Raw genomic sequence first — 20,347 nt, forward strand, 5'->3', positions numbered from 1 at the left:
GTAACTCAACAAAATGCAGACAAAGTCGAGGGGTGTGAATACTTTCACAAGGCACTGTATTCTCCAACAAAATGGCCATGTAGTAGTGTTAGGGCTGGATTCAATCCGTATCACTGAAGTATTGCGTTCCCTCATCCGCGGAGACTTCATTCACGGTAAACGCTGCATATGGAAATTTTGTGTGAAACACCTTGAGATAATAGTTGACATAACCATCTTTCCTGAAGTTTCCATCTGTACTGTTCCATATGAGAAGGCCATATGTCGATAGTGTGCTAAAAAAAATAGAGAGCACTAAAGTATTGCGACAACTCAAGCATGATGTTCGAGTGCAGTTAACAGTACTTAACGGTCTGTGGCAACATAATGTCAAACATTTGAGATGTTAATTAGGTCTGATTGGGAGTCATTTGAATCTCCAGAGAGAGAGAGAGAGAGAGAGAGCGAGAGAGAGAGAGAGAGATTTTAGTTCACATTGTCACAGAGTTCAAAACAGACAAACTAAGGAATATTTAGGTTGTCATAGAAACTGTCATATTACCATGAAAATCATGTATACTGAACAAAAATATAAACGCAACATATAAAGTTATGTTCTCATGTTTCATCAGCTGAAATAAAAGATCCACAACATTTTCCATACGCCACCAAAAGCTTTATTACTCTCAAATGTTGTGCACAATTTTTTTTCCATCCCTGTTAGTGTGCATTTCTCCTTTGCCAAGATAATCCATCCACCAAAACAGGTGTGGCATATGAAGAAACTGGATAAACAGCATGCTCTTTACACAGGGGCATCTTGTGCTGGGGACTAAAAAATAATAATTTTTGTCACACAACAAAATGCCACAGATGACTCAAGTTTTGAGTGAGCGTGCAATTGGCATGCAGACTGCAGTATTGTCCACCAGAGCTGTTGCCCGGTAATTGAATGGTAATTTCTCGACCATAAACCACCTCCAATGTAATTTTAGAGAATTTGGCAGTACGTCCGACCGGCCTCACAACCGCATATCACATGTATCCATGCCAGCCCAGGACCTCCACATCCGGCTTCTTTATCTGTGGGATCGTCTGAGAACAGACACCTGAACAGCTGATGAAACTGTGGGTTTGCACTACTAAAGAATTTCTGCACAACCTGTCAGAAACCATCTCAGGGAAGCTCATCTGCATGCTCGTCATCCTCACCAGGGTCTTGACCTTTATGAAGTTGGGCGTCGTAACCGACTTCAGTGGGAAAATGCTCGCGTTCAATGGTTACTGGCATGCTGGAGAAGGGTGCTCTTCAAGGATGAATCCTGTTTACAACTGTACTGGGCAGATGGCATTGTGTGGGCGAGTGTCAATGTTGTGAACAGAGTGCCCCAGAGTGGTGAAATAACAAAAAGGTCAAATACAGATCAAGAGAAAGAATAAAGTAATGGTAAACTGTACTTTAAACGAATAGTGTCATGTTTTGGCTTTCCTTTTGGTATTTTATACATTGCTGGGTGCACACGCTTAGTTAATATGGCTCTGGATGTCCATATCGAGGCAAAAATGCCCACACGGTAAATAATTAAAATGATAATTCTTCACACAGGTACAGATGATGGAAAAATTAACAAAAATTATACACAATTGCACAGTTGAAGTAACTGCTTGCTGAAACGCTTTCTTAATCTGTGTAAAGTTTCATTTCTCCTGAGTAACGTAATGGGCTGTCTTTCTCCTAAACTTAATTAGCTCTTCCCTTTTCAAATCTGCTATTTCATCACATTTATATTTAATCATTGTTTTGCATAAACTGGCATTCGGCACTAATTTAGTATTTCATTCATCCACCTACTATGTAGCTGAAGGGAAATGAAAATTTAGTTTCAAAAATGCAGTTTGACTCCCCGACTGTGTTTGACTAATTTGATATCATCAGGAAAACATGAGGCATGTTAGAATTGTTGAAAATCACTGAACTGTGTTATTCAGTCACAAATATCTTGAGTTAAACTGAACAAAAATGTAAACGCAACATGTAAAGTGTTGGTCCCATGTTGCATGAGCTGAAATAAAAGACCCAAGAAATGTTCCATACGGACAGTAGTGGAAAAAGTACCCATTTGTCATACTTGAGTAAAAGTATAGACACCTTAATAGAAAGTTACTCATGGAAAAGTAAAAGTCACCCAGTAAAATACTACTTGAGTAAAAGTCTAAAAGTAGTTGCTTCTAAATATTCTTAAGTATCAAAAGTAAATGTAATTGCTAAATTATACTTAAGTATCAAGAGTAAAAGTATAAATCATTTAAAATTCCTTCTATTAAGCAGAGCAGACAGCACCATTTTCTTGTTTTTAAAATGTATGGCTAACCAGGGGCACACTCCAACACTCAGACATAATTTACAATAGATGCATTTGTGTTGTCTTGATAAGTGCGTGAATTGTTCCATTTTTCTGTCCTGCTAAGCATTCAAAATGTAATGAGTACCTTTGGGTGTCAGGTAAAATGTATGGAGTAAAAAACTACATTATTTTCTTTCGGAATGTAGTGAAGTAAAAGTAAAAGTAGTTAAAAATATGAATAGTAAAGTAAAGTACAGATACCCCCCAAAACTATTTAAATAGTACTTTAAAGTATTTTTACTTAAGTACTTTACACCACTGCATATGCACAACAAGCTTATTTCTCTCAAATGTTGTGCATAAATTTGTTTACATCCCTGTTAATAAGCATTTTTCCTTTGCCAAGATAATCCATCCACCCGACAGGTGTGGCATATAAAGAATCTGATTAAACAGCATGATCATTACACAGGTCCACCTTGTGCTAGGGACCATATAAGGCCACTCTAAAAAAAAAAACATCCCACAACAATATGCCACAGATGTCTCAAGTTTTGAGGGAACATGAAATTGGCATGCTGACCGCAGGAATTTCCACCACAGATGTTGCCAGAAAATGTAATGTTAATGTCTCTACCATAAGCCGCCTCCAACATCGTTTTAGAGAATTTTGCAGTACATCACAACTGCAGAGGATGGTGAAAACATTGATATATTTTGGGGTTACGTGGGTTAAAATCTTCGGAGGGTACAGAGGTGCATGCCAAAATGCTGAATGTTGGCACTTTAGCAAGTCTTTTAATTAATATAAAAAAGCTGATAACATGTTCTGTGTGGTCTATATTAAAGGGCACTTCAATTAATATAACAGGCATTTAAGATGAAATATTGCGGCACAATTTCTACTTCAAATATCAAAGGGGCGCAAAATGTATTCTATTCGTGGAATGACCCACCTACCCTCGTACAGCCAGTCAGCGATCCCATTGAAGATGACCCCTTCCTTTCCAGACGATGTCAGTCTGAGGGAGTTGCTCTTCACATCTGATTGGTAGTAAATATTGTTCTCAAATATGTAGATCTGTGGGCACAAGGACACACAAGGAGATCAGGAAAGTCATTACTGACATATCACATTTAACATTACACCTTGGTATGACCTCTACAGGCCTGCACTGTGAAACTCAATGAAACATCAGCGTTTGACAAAAATTATGTTTTGAACCCAGAGAGAATAAACTTCTATGGTAATGTACAGTATATCCAAATACAAGGCCTATGGTAAAATCCCTTTCAACCCACTCAATTTAGCAGAGATATTGAAATTCATGAAAGGGGGAAATAATAACACATTTTCCATTCAGGTCTTATTCCCTGATTCGATACGGTTGAAGTGGCCTGGAATCATACCTGTCCAGAGAAACAGCAGAAACCTAATGTCCGATTCCATCAACCTAAAGGACCTGTGTTACATAGAGCAGTGTTGAAATTAGCACCCAATTCCTCAGCCTCAGATGACTACTTTTCCCAGAACCATTCAACGTTTCTCAGCCAGCCAGCTGTCTGCATCAGCCAGACTTACATAAAGCACTGTTATGTAGTCACTTGGTCCTGGAGCTGAGCTGACCCCATCTCAAGCTCTGCAGGCCCCGCTGTTATATCAAAGGCATTAAGCAAAGGCAACTTGTCTAAATCGCTTCAGTAGTGTGTGTGTGTGGTATAGGATTCGGCCAAAAGAGCTGCTTTTAACAGCAATGACTTGAACAGTTTGAACAGTTTCCACATCAATGTGCCATCTGCTTCACTAAAAGCTGAGACTAGCTGTCCTTAAATGGGGTCGGATTTTCAGTACCACAGTGGTGTAGGAGAGGAGTGTGTTTGAAACTATGAGGCGTCTGTTAGGAAATTTGGTTATGACAGGTTACAAGGAAGCGCTATCGCAACATTTCTATATGGATTACTTTTTGATTTGGGCTTGAGTTTGTGTTCACAGATCAGCCCAGCAGCAAAAACCTTCACTTCAAGGATGCTGTTGTTGACCCACACAAACCTATTGTGTCAGTTCTCTATACGAACTGAGTATCAGTATCATTTTTGGGGCCTACCAGGCCAAAACTTTGCCAGTAATATCACTTTAATTGTGATGTGAGTAAACAAATTTACTTTTGTCACCAAGATCACATGCTCAAATTCATAAAAACATGTTTTCCCATCTCAAGAGGTAAAAAAAGAAGAGTATAGTAAGGGCCTGTCTTCAGCTTAATTAAATAATGAAAACATTATGGAGCTCGAGAAGATTATTCTTATCCCATTCTTTTTTTTACTATAGGTTGTACAATGTATGGCTAGCTCCTGCTCAGCCCAGTCCAAGCTCTTCACTGTCCTGGCACCCCAATGGTGGAACCAGCCTGAAGCGAGGACAGCAGAGTCCCTGCCCATCTTTCCCGAAAACGTCTGAAACCCTACCTCTTCAAATAGTATCTTAAATAATCCCACAGCACCACCAAAAAAAAGACTTTTGTGAACTAACACTCACACTTGACTTTTTCCCCACCCTTACTAGCGCTGACCTCGCTGACAGCTACTATATTGCGGAAAAATGTACTTACTATGACTGTGATATTAAGATGAATGCACTAACTGTAAGTCACTCTGGATAAGAGCATCTGCTAAATGACTGAAATGTAAATGTAAATGTTGTGCTTCCAATGAGTGGTATTATACGGCTCTACAGTGTACGGCTAGCGGTGCTATACCTAGCATTGTGTGTGCAGACCTAAGCCTTCTCATGCTCACTTTTCGTTGGCTCACTAGATGTCAATCCCCGAAAGACTGACTTCCACGTTAGTGAAAACGTAATGGAAGATATATTTCTCTTCATCTTTAGCAGGGGGTTCATAAAAACATTGTTGCTGTAGGACTCGAAATCACATTTTACATTGCAGCCACCATCCCAAATAGCACCAAAACAGCCAGAATAATTACAGAGAGCAACGTGAAATTCCTAAATACTCATCATAAAACATTTACGAAAAATACATGTTGTACAGCAAATGAAAGATAAACATCTTGTGAATCCAGCCAATATTTCCGATTTTTTAAGTGTTTTACAGCGAAAACACAATATATATTTATATTAGCTCACCACAATAGCCAAACACACAACGCCATTTATTCACCGCCAACATAGCTTTCACAAAACCCACAAATAGAGATAAAATTAATCACTAACCTTGAACAACTTCATCAGATGACAGTCTTATAACATCATGTTATACAATACATTTATGTTTTGTTCGAAAATGTGCATATTTAGAGGTACAAATCGTGGTTTTACATTGTGAATACGTAGCCATAATGCACCAAATTGTCCGAAGATATTTTGGACAGTCACGCAATCTAACCAAAAAACTCATCATAAACTTTACTAAAAAATACATGTTGTACAGCAAATGAAAGATACACTGGTTCTTAACCTGTTGGGGATGGGGGCGCTGTTTAGACTATTTATGCTAATTTGGTAATTTTTGAAACGGCTTCCCACAAAATCCTTGATCGTACAATATGCATATTATTATTATTATTGGATAGAAAACAGTCTATAGTTTCTATAGGAGTTGAAATTTTGTCTCTAAGTGGAACAGAGCCCATTCTACAGCAATTTCCCTGACATGGATTCAGATTTCAGAAATGTTGGCCACTGTTCTGAAGTCAGTTAAAACGGCACTGATATTGCTATGACTATACGGACACTTCTTACGTCTTCCCCTGGATGCCTTTACGTGATGACGATTCCAATGGGGTCGATTGCGCGTTCACAGGCCCCACAAATGAAAAAACCCTGAAGCTAGTCATTCTTTTGGAGCTGCGTCATGCGCCTAGAGGACACCGGCCCGCTCCTGTTCCAAGCATTAGTGAAGGGGGTAATATTACTCGGGTCATGTTTCTACTCGTTATGGGAGTTAAAAACATCATAAGGTAGTTAATTTAAAGCGTTTTATAGCAATTTATATCCGTTTAGTGCGATTTTGGGACATTTATTTTTGCAACGATGTGAATAGTTGGGCACGCTTTTCAGTTCATCCCGAACGCAGTAGGCATTTCCACATGGCAAGAGGACAGCTTTCCACCAAAAGACGATTGCTCTCAAGAAAGGATCCTTTGCCCAAGATACTGATGGAAGAACAGCTCAAGGTAGGACATTTTTATTATGATAAATCGTGTTTCTGTCGAAACATTTTAGTGGCTTAGGACGCCATGTTTTATGACGTAGCTTCGCTAGGCGCAAACTGTATTGAAAAGTAAGGATAAATTAAAAAATGTTATTCCGCAATTGTATTAAGAATTAAATTGTCTATCAATCCCTGTCCACCCTATATTTTTTAGTCACGTTTATGAGTATTTATGTATAAGAGTAGATCACTGTCTAAGTGGCGCAAGGACTTTTTCTTTACCAGCTTGTCTACATTTCACATTGTCTAACCATGATTTTGGTGGCTAAATATAAACATTTGCGATCAAACTCTATATGGAATGTGTAATATGATGTTACAGGAGTGTCATCGGAAGAATTCTGAGAAGGTTAGTGAAAAAATTAATATCTTTTGGCGATGTTGACTTTTATCGCTCACTTTGGCTAGAATCAATGCTGGGCTGCTATGTGCTATGTGCTACGCTAATATAACGATTTATTGTGTTTTCGCTGTAAGACACTTAGAAAATCTGAAATATTGTCTGTATTCACAGGATCTGTGTCTTTCGATTCGTGTATGCTGTGTATTTTTACGAAATGTTTGATGATTAGTAAGTAGGTAAACACGTTGCTCTAAGTAGTTTTTCTATTCCATTTGTGACGGTGGGTGCAATTGTAACCTATGCCATCTACCTGAAATATGCACTTTTTTCTAACAAAACCTATCCCATACCATAAATATGTTATCAGACTGTCATCTAATGAGTTTTTTTGTTGGTTAGGGGCTATAAATATCTTAGTTTAGCCGAATTGGTGATGGCTACTGGTGTTGGTGGACAAATAAAAGATGGTGGATTATGCTAATGTGTTTTTAGGTAATAGATGTACATCTTTACATATTGTGTCTTCCCTGTAAAACATTTTAAAAATCGGACATGTTGACTGGATTCACAAGATCTGTGTCTTTCATTAGCTGTATTGGACTTTAATTTGTGAAAGTTAAATATTTAAAAAAAATATTTTTTGGGAATTTCGCGGCACTGGTTTTTCAGTGGGGGGGGGGGGGGTGTGCCGCTAGCGCCACGCTGATCCTAGACAGGTTAATGCAACCGCTGTGTTAGATTTAAAAAAATAACTTTAGTACAACGTACAGCATGCAATATTGTGAGACAGCGCCCAACAATTCTCCACCTTGTTGGAGCCAACACAAACCACAAAAATACGAAATAACATCATAAATATTCTCTTACTTTTGATGATCTTCCATCAGAATGTTGTGCAAGGAGTCCTAGTTCCAGAATAAATCGTTGTTTTGTTTTAGAATGTCCATTTCTTCTGTCGAATTAGCAACTTTGGCTAGCCATGTGGAGGGCACATGTCCAAGAAATCTTAACACATGGAACGAAAAATTCCAAAAGTCCCAATAAACGTTGAATAAACTGGTCAAACTCGGTTGAAAATCCTACTTTATGATGTTTTTCTCATATGTATCCAATAAAATCAGAGCCGGAGCATTTCGTCGTGTATACCGAACGCATTTCAGAAGACAATGTGAGGTTCCCTGGTGCGCAGTTGAACACTGACAAAAGAGCGGACCTGTCACTCCAAAAGCTCTCATTCGGTCTCACATCAAGTTAGACACCCCATTCAACATTCTACTGCCTGTTGACATCTAGTGGAAGGCGTATGAAGTGCATACAGATCCATAAATATAAGCCAGTTAAATAGGCAGGCCCTGACACAGAGCCCCATTTTCAGAATTTTCACTTCCTGTTTGGAAGTTTGCTGCCAAATGAGTTCTGTTTTACTCACAGATATAATTCAAACAGTTTTAGAAACTTCAGAGTGTTTTCTATCCAATAGTAATAATAATATGCATATTGTATGATCTAGAACAGAGTACGAGGCCGTTTAATTTGGGCACGATTTTTTAGATTAACCGGGCATAGCATAAATAGGCTGAAAAGGTGCCAAATAAAGTCACAAGGTTGATGATTTCTTCTTAAATCAGCCATAAATCCCGTGACTGGGGAATGGAAGCTTGTTGTGTGCAACAGGGAGGGGTAAATGAATGCAAGATGAACAAAATAAAAATGTATTTGTTAAAACATTTCTAGCCTATCTATCTATGGGTAACAGATTTGACAATTAGATGTTCAGTGTTTCTTTATAAAAAATATAGGAATAGTTTCACCCATATTAAAACAAGAGATCCGTTCACGTAACAGGCTTGACCCTTAAATGAGGGACATGGAGGGACATGAAAACAATTTTGGGGTACTTTAGCAAGTCTTTATTCATCTGGAAAATCAGATTTATTGGATTCTCCATGTGGTCTATATAAAAGGGCACTTCATTTAATATAACAGGATTTTATAACCCATAAGACTCTAAGCCCTGTCTATGCCGGGGTAGGGCGGTCTCCATATACAGTGCATTCGGAAAGTATTCAAACCCCTTGACTTTTCCCACATTTTGTTAGGTTACAGCCGCATTCTAAAATTGATTAAATATGTATTTTTTCCTCGTCAATCTTTAAACACAATACCCCATAAGGAAATGTTTGCAAATGTATAAAAAATAAAAGCAGAAGTACCTTACTTACATAAATATCCAGACCCTTTGCTATGATCCTCGAAATTGAGCTCAGAGGCATCCTGTTTCCTTTGCTCATCATTGAGATGTTTCTTCAACTTAATTGCAGTCCACCTGTGGTAAATTCAATTGATTGGACGTTATTAGGAAATGCCTCCATCATTCCGCCCGGGCAAACTGAGCAATCGGGGGGGGGGGGGGGGGGGGGGTCAGGGAGGTGACAAAGAACTGGATGGTCACTCTGACAAAGCTCCAGAGTTCCTCTGTGGAGATGGGAGAACCTTCCCAGAAGGACAACCATCTCTGCAGCACTCCACCAATCAGGCCTTTATGTTAGAGTTGCCAGACATAAGCCACTCCTTAGTAAAAGGCACATGAAAACGAGTTTGGAGTTTACCAAAAGGAACCGAAAGACTCTCAGACCATGAGAAACAAGATTCTCTGGTCTGACAAAACCGAGAATGAACTCTTTGGCCTGAAAGCCAAGCATCACATCTGGAGGAAACCTGGCACCATCCCCACGGTGAAGCATGGTGGTGTCAGCATCATGCTGTGGGTATGTTTTTCAGCGGCAGGGACTGGGAGACTAGTCAGGATCAAGGGAAAGATGAACGGAGAAAATTACAGAGAAATCAAGCAACGCTCCCGATCCGACCTGACAGAGCTTGAGAGGATCTGCTGAGAAGAATGGGAGAAACTCCCCAAATACAGGTGTGCCAAGCTTATAGCATCATACCCAAAACAACTTGAGGTTGTAATTGCTGTCAAAGTTGCTTCGACAAAGTACTGAGTAAAGGATCTGAAAACTTACTCTACCGCTCAAAAGTTTAGGGTCACTTAGACATTTCCTTTCCTTCATTGATCAGAAATACAGTGTAAGCATTGTTAATGTTGTAAATTACTATTGTAGCTGGAAACAGCAGATTTTTTATGGAATATCGACATAGGCGATCAGAGGCCCATTATCAGCAACCATCACTACTGTGTTCCAATGACACATTGTGTTAGCTAGACCTTTAAACAGGTCAACATACACAAGGCTGCGGGGCCAGATGGAATACCAGGACGTGTGCTCGGAGCATGTGCTGACCAACTGGCAGGTGTCTTCACTGATATTTTCAACATGTCCCTGATTGAGTCTGTTATAACAACATGTTTCAAGCAGACCACCATAGTCCCTGTGCCCAAGAAAACAAAGGAAACCTGCCTAAATGACTAAAGACCTGTAGCACTCACGTCTGTAGCCATGAAGTGCTTTGAAAGGCTGGTAATGGCTCACATCATCACCATTATCCTAGAAACCCTAGACCCACTTCAATTTGCATACCGCCCAAACAGATCCACAGATGATGCAGATGATCTCTATTGCACTCCACACTTCCCTTTCCCACCTGGACAAAATGAACACTTATGTGAGAATGCTATTAATTTACTACAGCTCAACGTTCAACACCATAGTACCCTCAAAGCTCATCACTAAGTTAAGGATCCTGGGTCTAAACACCTCCCTCTGCAACTGGATCCTGGACTTCCTGACGGGTCGCCACTAGGTGGTGAGAGTAGGTAGAAACACATCTGCCACGCTGATCCTCAACACTGGAGCTCCCCAGGGGTGCGTGCTCAGTCCCCTCCTGTACTCCCTGTTCACCCACGACTGCATGGCCAGGCACGACTCCAACACCATCATTAAGTTTGCAGATGAAACAACAGTGGTAGGCCTGATCACCGACAACGATGAGACAGCCTATAGGGAGGTCAGAGACCTGGCTGGGTGGTGCCAGAATAACAACCTATCCCTCAACGTAACCAAGACTAAGGAGATGATTGTGGACTACAGGAAAAGGAGGGCCGTGCACTCCCCCATTCTCATCGACGGTGCTGTAGTGGAGCAGTTTGAGAGCTTCAAGTTCCTTGGTGTCGACATCAACAACAAACTAGAATGGTCCAAACACACCAAGACAGTCGCGAACAGGGCACGACAAATCATATTCCCCCTCAGGAAACTAAAAAGATTTGGCATGGGTCCTGAGATCCTCAAAAGGTTGTACAGCTGCAACATCGAGAGCATCATGACCGGTTGCATCACTGCCTGGTACGGCAATTGCTCGGCCTCCGACCGCAAGGCACTACAGAGGGTAGTGCGTTCGGCCCAGTACATCACTGGGGCTAAGCTGTCTGCTATCCAGGACCTCTACACCAGGCGGTGTCAGAGGAAGGCTCTAAAAATTGTCAAAGACCCCAGCCACCCCAGTCATACTCTGTTCTCTCTACTACCGCATGGCAAGAGGTACCGGAGTGCCAAGTCTAGGACAAAAAGGCTTCTCAACAATTTTTACCCCCAAGCCATAAGACTCCTGAACAGGTAATCAAATGGCTACCCGGACTATTTGCATTGTGTGCCCCCCCCCCCCCCCCAACCCTCTTTTAAGCTACTGCTACTCTCTGTTCATCATATATGCATAGTCACTTTAACCATATCTACATGCACATACTACCTCAATCAGCCTGACTAACCCGTGTCTGTATATAGCCTCGCTACTGTTATTTTCAACTGTCTTTTAATGTTTTTTATTTCTTTACTTACCTATTGTACACCTAATACCCTTTGTGTGCTATTGGCTAGAGCCTGTAAGTAAGCATTTCACTGTAAGGTCACACCTGTTGTATTCGGGGCACGTGACAAATAACATTTGACTTGATTTGATTTTGACATGGATAGAGCAGGTGTTCCTAATGTTTTGTACACTCAGTGTACATTTTACAAACATTTACAGTATATATACACATTTTCAATATATGTTGGAATGTATTTAAAAGGTATTAAATAATTGTTTTTCAAATACATTATTTTGCCAATGTATTTTTTTCCCGTATGGGTATCGAAGATGTGTACTGGCAGTATCATCTATTCATAAGATACACTTATGGCTAATGATGCAGCGTATGCCACTCGAGAGTCCCGCATGCCTGCACATCTGTCTGCCTCTCACCCCTCATCACCAGTAATGGCCTTCTAATGGAGGTGAGTTTGATTTATGCCCAAATAAACCACACAGAATGTTCCAAATGTAGACAAGAAGCCACTAATATACTAAAGCCTGTTAGATGTTGACAAAAGGCTGTATGCTGGAATCAATCATCTAATTTGGCAGATTTCCTTTTGAAAATGAACTGGAGTTTCTCTTTCAAATACTCGTTACAGAATCTCACATATGGGGACATTCCCTTCAAGGCTGGACCACAGGGAAGCTCCAATTACACGTCTGTCATATACAGACAGGAAGCATGGGGAATAATGGGGAACCCAACTCCCTATAAGGTGCTACGATCCCGCCCTCTAGTCATTATTGTTTTCTACTGTACGGAAATCACAAGCTCTCTCTAAGCTCCTCTCACAAATTGTTCATCCCCACCTGCATCAGACAGTTAGATTCCGATTCAGAGTGTTTAATAGTCATATGTACAGGGTTGCAGGTGTGATTGCGGGGTACAGTGAACATCTTATGGTTCAAGCTCCAACATGCAGGGCTAAGTGAAATAAAATAATGAAAATGGTAATAAAAAATACACCAATAGAAATAAAATAGCACTATATACAACAACGGAGATTGTCCGTTCGTAAATCCGAGGAAAAAAGTGTTTTACCAGTCACCACCACTCGAAAAGCCAGCTATTTGCTGTTGCAAGTGGGGACACATCAGGCTAAGGAGTACGTTATTCACATAACCATGTGCTACATTCAAGCCTCAAACTTACTCAACAGCGGCCCCAGCGTTGAGCTTAATGCAACTATAGATGAAACATGTGAATAGGAATAAACGAAACTATAAGACATATCAAAAGATGAACTCAAAAGCATGAATTCAATCATTTTGATGACCTTCACAAATAAAAGCGGATATATTTTCTTACTCTTGTTACACTTAGAGTTAGGTTTATCCGCTAGCTTCTTCTACCTGTACTTGGTAGCATCACTTATCCCCTCGTTTAGCTTACCAGCACCCTCTCTGGCCAGGCTGACAATTCTTTTACCTCTCTGGGAGAGAGCCTGTAGAGCAACTCTCCGGCTAACGACGTCCCTACCTCCATGGTCAGGCTTGATGAGGCCAAATTGTCCTGGGGCATCCCTTTTCCAGCAGACTGGCCACTAAGGGATTTTCTAGCCTGGACATGCAGCGCATGGAGGAGTCTGCATTTTACAGCTCTGGCTACAGAGCCTACTGTCAGAATTAGGGCAGACCTGGAGGTAAGCAGTCCTAGCCCCCTAGCTAATGAGAGGGGCAGCACACAGCACTGGTGGCTCCCTGCCCTAACCTCTCTCTAGTTTAGCATATCCATCTCTCCCCAACTTGTGGTACTAGAGAGACACTCCTTCGTTTTCCTAACCTATCCCCTGTGCCGCAGCTCATCGTTCCAACCCGCTGACAGCAGTAGGTGTGGAAGTTGCACTTCTCCCCCGAGTGCCCTCCCTATCAAGGCTCTCCCCCGACACCTTTAGGTTCCAGCCGGGATCAGAAGACAATATGATTCAGACAGGAGCAGGATGACAGAACATCAGTTGCCCTCAAACACTTTTCCCGTTCAGTGCTCTCAGCATCTTTCCTCATAATATTTTTCTCTGTTGCATCCAGGCGCCTTGCCAAGTGCTCAGAGCTACATAGCTATGAGCAAAAGAAGCGACTTTTTGGCACACCGCCAAAAGGTACTGTTGCCTCGGTGAATGAGAGTCTCAGCGCCTGAAAGGCACCCCACCAAGTTGGTGGAGATCTGTCACGCATGGTGGGTATAGTCGCTTGGGGACAACAGTCTTCAGCCAGCTACCTGCAACGCAATCTCTGCAACTTCGGTTTTAGTGGCCTACGGCGACTCAGCTCTATTGCTAGAGGATTGTGCTATTGAGCTAGGGATCATTCAGTACGTTGGAAAAGCTACTTCCTCTATTCCCAAAGGTAGCTTCTACACCTGCATTGCTTGCTGTTTGGGGTTTTAGGCTGGGTTTCTGTACAGCACTTTGTGACATCAGCTGATGTAAGAAGGGCTTTACAAATAAATTTGATTGATTGGACGCTTCTCCCTCTCTGTCACGGATGCCATGTTTGCCTCAGTTTGAAGATGTAATCCGGAGACAGGTGTTTTATACCACAGCCTTCTTATGTGTGTTCTCTTTTCAACTCTGTCTGCATATTTGCAATCAAACGGCAGAATTTTCTCGATCTCCTTAGCAATCATACTCTAATTCCACCGTGCATTCTACTGATTTCAAAACTCGGTCCTCCAGAAAGCGGAGAGCAACACTTATGCAGTTCTACTACGTGACGTCTGTCAAAAGAATCCGTGTCAGGGTCTCCACTTCACAGCTCTGTATGGGCTCTGACTGACAGTTGTTCTGAAGTTGAGCACCACGCATGACAAGAAGTTTTAATTAATTGGGCAACTTTTGCAATTGTTTTTGTTGTCCGAGTGAGGGAAATGCTGTAAATTACGAGGATCCGATTATCTGTTTGTTTATTTTTCTTACTTAATTTTTTCACAAATCTGCTTCGTTGCAGAAGGGCTCATAAGTAAGCATTTCACGGTAATGTTGTATTCGGCGCATGTGACAAATAAAATAGGATTCGATTCGATTTTTTGAAAGATGAGACGTCGAGGACTATAATAAATACTAGTTTGATATCATAAAAGCATATACAGTGTAAAGGTTTATGATCACTACGTTTTGATGGAGAGTTAGTTACAAGATGACATGGCGTCATACCCTGGGTTGTCCTGAACAGAATGAGCCAGTTTGTTATCTTGTGAAGAGAATTTGCCACAGGCCACGCATCTGACTCCAATCTATATTAACCAAAATGATGATCTGTTCTCTGAATTGCATTGTGAAAGTCTAATACTGTAAGATCGTATTTTATAATTTAGCCAGTCACGTTGGTAATAGAACAAGCTTTCAAATTAAGTCCACCTGACCCAGATTGTGATTTATAATGGACCGTTTTGGATTGCGTAAACAACATTACTTGTGTAAAGGCGAGCATGCAGGGCTGTGTTCCAAACAAAACAACAAAAAATGTGCTTGCACTAGTTCCTCAATGGCACAGCTAAGAGAGCTAAAAAAAAAGCACATTAGAGTTGAAGACTCTTGTTTGAGTCATTGAAATTGCTTAGGAGCTGTGCACACTTTGGAGAGGTGTATGGCCACTTGGAAACACCAGTTAGACCTGCGGTGTGCCGAGGTTATGCATTTCCATATTTCTTCTGTAAGAAACATTTCAGTTTAGACCTTTCCATATAGACCAATTCCCATCTGTTTAAGGGCTTAAGTTTGGATCCATTTTTGAGTTTTCCCATCTGTTTGGACGGAGTTGGGCTAGACAGGAAAGCTACCACCTGCTCTACGCATATGTCCCTTAGTTCGGGGCCTCTGAGGGATGAGTCTTTCCCCATATGTGAGATACCGAAACAAGTATTTGAAAGAGAACTTAAGGTTACTTGAGTAAACCCGTTACTCTGATATTATGAGTGAGGTACTGTATCTCACCGCGTTTCCCTTCTCGCTATGTGTAAGGAAGAAAACATATGCTTGATAATCAGTACAGGGTGGGATTGTGGTGCCTTATAAGACGTGGGGTTCCCCACTATCCACCATGCCCCCTGTCTGTCTACGACAGACGTTGTGTGATTGGAGCTTCCTTGTGTTCCCGTCTCGAAGGGCGTGTCCCCATATGTACGACACCTCACTCAGAGAACCGGAGTTACGCAAGTAAGACAATGCAAGGGTCATTTAGCATTCCAAATCAACCTGCTTATGCTGTTTCCAACGTTTCAGAAAGGCTGGCCTCTCGTTTTAGCTCAGGTGCATTTTGGATGCCACTTGCCCTGGATTAGACTAATAGGGTTCTGGGGTCTTGGTTCGAAAAACTGCTTTATTGTATCACATTTTTGGGGATACCATAATGATCCTGCCATTAGTTTCCCCATGATGTCGGACAAATACATGAACCTTCTTGGCACTTTAAGGGCGGCAGGTAGCCTAGTGGTTAGAGTGTTGGGCCAGTAACCGAATGGTTATGGATCGAATCCTCGAGCTAACAAGGTAAAAATCTGTCATTCTGCCCCTGAACAAGGCAGTAAACCCACTGTTCCCCGGTAGGCTGTCATTGTATGTCTGACTTTGTTCTTAACTGACTTGCCTAGTTAAATAAAGGTTCAATTAAAACATTTAGATACAGCAGCGCGCCCACTATCCAAATGGATCGTACTAGGTTTGAATCGAACATGACCCAATTTCATAATATTTGGTGATCCTTCACATGTGAGACCATCAGAACTGTGTCTGAGCAGCCTGATGTAAAAGCTTAAAAGAAGCATTCCAGAGGTGATGGGGCAATGTGGTTAATCCTGCTCCGGAGCTTCACTACAAAGTACTACAAAACGAGCAGATTTGAGATAAATAGTTAGGCTTGGAAGAAATGGAAATGGTCTACATTTAAATGGCATACTGAGTGTCAAATTAGTATAGGTTATTTCAGGTGTACTTGGCATTTCACTACTGATTGTTATCGTTTATCAAATATCATCTTTCCAATAATCTGACTGAAAGCTGTCAACATGTTTGAATGTCCAGTAGAAGTGAATTGCCAAAAAGGGCCAGACATTCACCTTCACAACAGGAAAATACTTAAAAACCAGCACCTCATAATTTTGTGTCTTAAAAAAAGGACCAAAGGAATTCTTTGATGCAAATGTTTTAAAGGCCAGGTAACTTGGTTGACCTTCTAACCCAAGACAAGAGATTGAGTGGCTATTATCTATACATTCTGGCTTTGCAAGCAGCATACCACCCTGCATACCACTACTGGCTTGCTTCTGAAGCTAAGCAGGGTTGGTCCTGGTCAGGCCCTGGATGGGAGACCAGATGCTGCAGGAAGTGGTGTTGGAGGGCCAGTAGGAGGCACTCTTTCCTCTGGTCTAAAAAATATCCCAATGCCCCAGGGCAGTGATTGGGGACACTGCCCTGTGTAGGGTGCCGTCTTTCGGATGGGACGTTAAACGGGTGTCCTGACTCTCTGAGGTCATTAAAGATCCCATGGCACTTATCGTAAGAGTAGGGGTGTTAACCCCGGTGTCCTGGCTAAATTCCCAATCTGGCCCTCAAACCATCATGGTCACCTAATAATCCCCAGTTTACAATTGGCTCATTCATTCCCCTTCTCTCCCCTGTAACTATTCCCCAGGTCGTTGCTGCAAATGAGAACGTGTTCTCAGTCAACTTACCTGGTAAAATAACGGTAAAATAAAATAAAACATGTAATTGACTCAAACATACATTTCCATGTAAGAAAGAGAAATATCAAATCAAATCAAATTGTATTGGTCACATACACATGGTAAGCAGATGTTAATGCGAGTGTAGCAAAATGCTTGTGCTTCTAGTTCCGACAGTGCAGTAATATCTAACAATTACCTAACAACTACCTAACACACAAATCTAAAGGGGTGAATGAGAATATGTACATGTAGTATATGGATGAGCGATGGCCGAACGGTTATAGGCAAGGTGCAATAGATAGTATAAAATACAGTATATACACGTGATATGAGTAATGTAAGATATGTAAACATTATTTAAGTGGCATTATTTAAAGTGACATTGTTTAAAGTGACTAGTGATCCATTTAATTAAACTGTCCAGTGATTGGGTCTCAATGTAGGTAGCAGCCTCTCTGAGTTAGTGATGGCTGTTTAGCAGTCTGATGGCCTTGAGATAGAAGCTGTTTTTCAATCTCTTTTCAAAGTCCCAGCTTTGATGCACCTGACCTAACCTTGCCTTTTGGATGATAGTGGTGTGAACAGGCAGTGGCTGGGGTGGCTCTTGTCCTTGATGATCTTTTTGGCCTTCTTGTGACATCGGGTGCTGTAGGTGTCATGGAGGGCAGTTAGTTTTCCCCCGGTGATGCGTTGTGCAGACTGCACCACCCTCTGGAGAGCCTTGTGGTTGAGGGCGGTGCAGTTGCCGTACCAGGCTGTGATACAGCCCGACAGAATGTTCTCGATTGTGCATCTGTAAAAGTTTGTCAGGGTTTCGGGTGACAAGCCAAATTTCTTCAGCCTCCTGAGGTTGAAGAGGCACTGTTGCGCCTTCTTCACCACACTGTCTGTGTGGGTGGACCATTTCAGTTTGTCTATGATGTGTATGCCCAGGAACATAAAACTTTCCATCTTGTCCGCTGCTGTCCCTTAGGTATGGATAGGAGGGGTGCTCCCTCTGCTGTTTCCTGAAGTCCACGATCATCTCCTTTGTTTTGTTGACGTTGAGTGAGAGGTTGTTTTCCTGACACCACCTCCTCCCTGTAGGCTGTCTCGTCGTTGTTGGTGATCAAGCCCACTACTGTTGTGTCGTCTGCAAACTTGATGATTCAGTTGGAGGTGTACATGGCCATGCAGTCGTGGGTGAACAGGGAGTATAGGAGAGGGCTGAGCACACACCCTTGTGGGGCCCCAGCATTGAGGGTCAGTGAAGTGGAGATGTTGTTTCCTACGTTCACCAGCTGGGTTGGCGGCCCGTCAGAAAGTCCAGGACCCAGTTGCACAGGGCGAGGTTGAGACCCAGGGCCTCCAGCTTGATGATGAGCTTGGAGGGTACTATGATGTTGAATGCTGAGCTGTAGTCAATGAACAGCTTTCTTACATAGGTATTATCTTTGTCCAGATGGGATAGGGTAGTGGACAGTGGGATGGCGTTTGCATCATCTGTGGACGTGTTGGGGCGGTATGCAAGCTGAAGTGGGTCTAGGGTGGCCGTTAAGGTGGCGGTGATATGATCCTTGACTAGCCTCTCAAAGCACTTCATGATGACGGAAGTGAGGGCTACGGGGCGGTAGTCATTTTGTCAGGTATCTTTGCCTTCTTGGGTACAGGAACAATGGTAGCCATCTTGAAGCATGTGGGGACAACTGACTGGGAAGGGAGCGATTTGAATACTTCCGTAAACACACCAGCCAGCTGGTCTGAGTATGCTCTGAGGACGCCGCTAGGGATGCCGTCTGGGCCAGCAGCCTTGCGAGGGTTAACACGTTTAAATGTTTTACTCACGTCAGCCATGGAGAAGGAAGGGGGGTGCAGTTTTTGTAAGTGAGCCGCTATGGTGATACTGTTTATCCTCAAAGCGGGCAAAGAAGGTGTTCAGTTTGTCTGGAAGCGTGACAACTGTGTCCGTGAAGTGGCTGTTTTTGTAGTCCGTGATATCCTGTAGACCCTGCCACATACGTTTCGTGTCTGAGCCGTTGAATTGCAACTCCACCTTTTCCCTGTACTGGCATTTTGCTTTTTCGATTGCCTTGCGGAGGGAATAACTACACTGTATATATATTCAGCCATATTTCCAGACCTCTTTCCATGGTTAAATGTGGTGGATCGTGCTTTTGTCACGTTCCTGACCTTATTTCCTTTGTTTAGCCTTGTTTAGTTGGTCAGGACGTGAGCTGGGTGGGCATTCTATGTTATGTGTTTCTATGTTGGGTTCATTGTATTAGCCTGATATGGTTCTCAATCAGGGGCAGGTGTTTTACGTTTCCTCTGATTGAGAACCATATTAAGGTAGGCTGTTCTCACTGTTTGTTTGTGGGTGATTGTTGCTGTGTCTGTGTTTGTTCACCACACGGTACTGTTTCGTTCGTTTGTTTGTTCCTGTTCATGCGTTCATGTTTTATGTGTTCTCAAGTTCAGGTCTGTTAACGTTGTTTACTATTTTGTAGTTTTTTCAAGTGTTTTTTCGTCTTCGTTGATATTATTAAAATTATGTATTCAACCCACGCTGCGTTTTGGTCCGATCCTTGCTCCTCTTCAGACGAGGAGGAAGACGAGCGTTACAGCTTTCAGTTTTGTGCGAATGCTGCCATCCGTCCACAGTTTCTGGTTAGGGAAAGTTTTAATAGTCACAGTGGGTACAACATCTCCAATGCACTTCTTTATAAACGCACTCACTGAGTCAGTGTATACGTCGATGTTGTTCTCTGAGGCTGACCGGAACATATTCCAGTCCACGTGATCAAAACAATCTTGAAGCGTGGCTTCCGATTGGTCAGTCCAGTGTTGAATGGTTCTCATCACTGGTCCATCCTGTTTGAGTTTCTGCCTATAAGACAGTAAGAGCAAGATGGCGTCGTGATTGGATTTGCCAAAGGGAGGGCGGGGGAGGGCTTTGTATGCGTCACGGAATTTAGAGTAACAGTGGTCGAGA

The 20,347-nt window shown here is 42.0% G+C and overlaps 1 protein-coding gene across 5 annotated transcripts in view; it reads right to left on the reverse strand.

Moving 5' to 3' along the window:
- LOC129816403 (inactive dipeptidyl peptidase 10-like) overlaps positions 1-20,347 on the reverse strand; it is a 334,081-nt gene that overhangs the window by 38,627 nt on the left and 275,107 nt on the right. For all 5 annotated transcript variants that reach the window (XM_055870847.1, XM_055870848.1, XM_055870850.1 and 2 more), the window contains exon 8: positions 3,285-3,405. In XM_055870847.1, the coding sequence (XP_055726822.1) occupies positions 3,285-3,405 (121 nt within the window). The remainder of the gene's footprint in view (positions 1-3,284; positions 3,406-20,347) is intronic.

Source organism: Salvelinus fontinalis, chromosome 19, assembly GCF_029448725.1.
Source record: "Salvelinus fontinalis isolate EN_2023a chromosome 19, ASM2944872v1, whole genome shotgun sequence".
Classification (NCBI taxonomy): Eukaryota; Metazoa; Chordata; class Actinopteri; order Salmoniformes; family Salmonidae; genus Salvelinus; species Salvelinus fontinalis.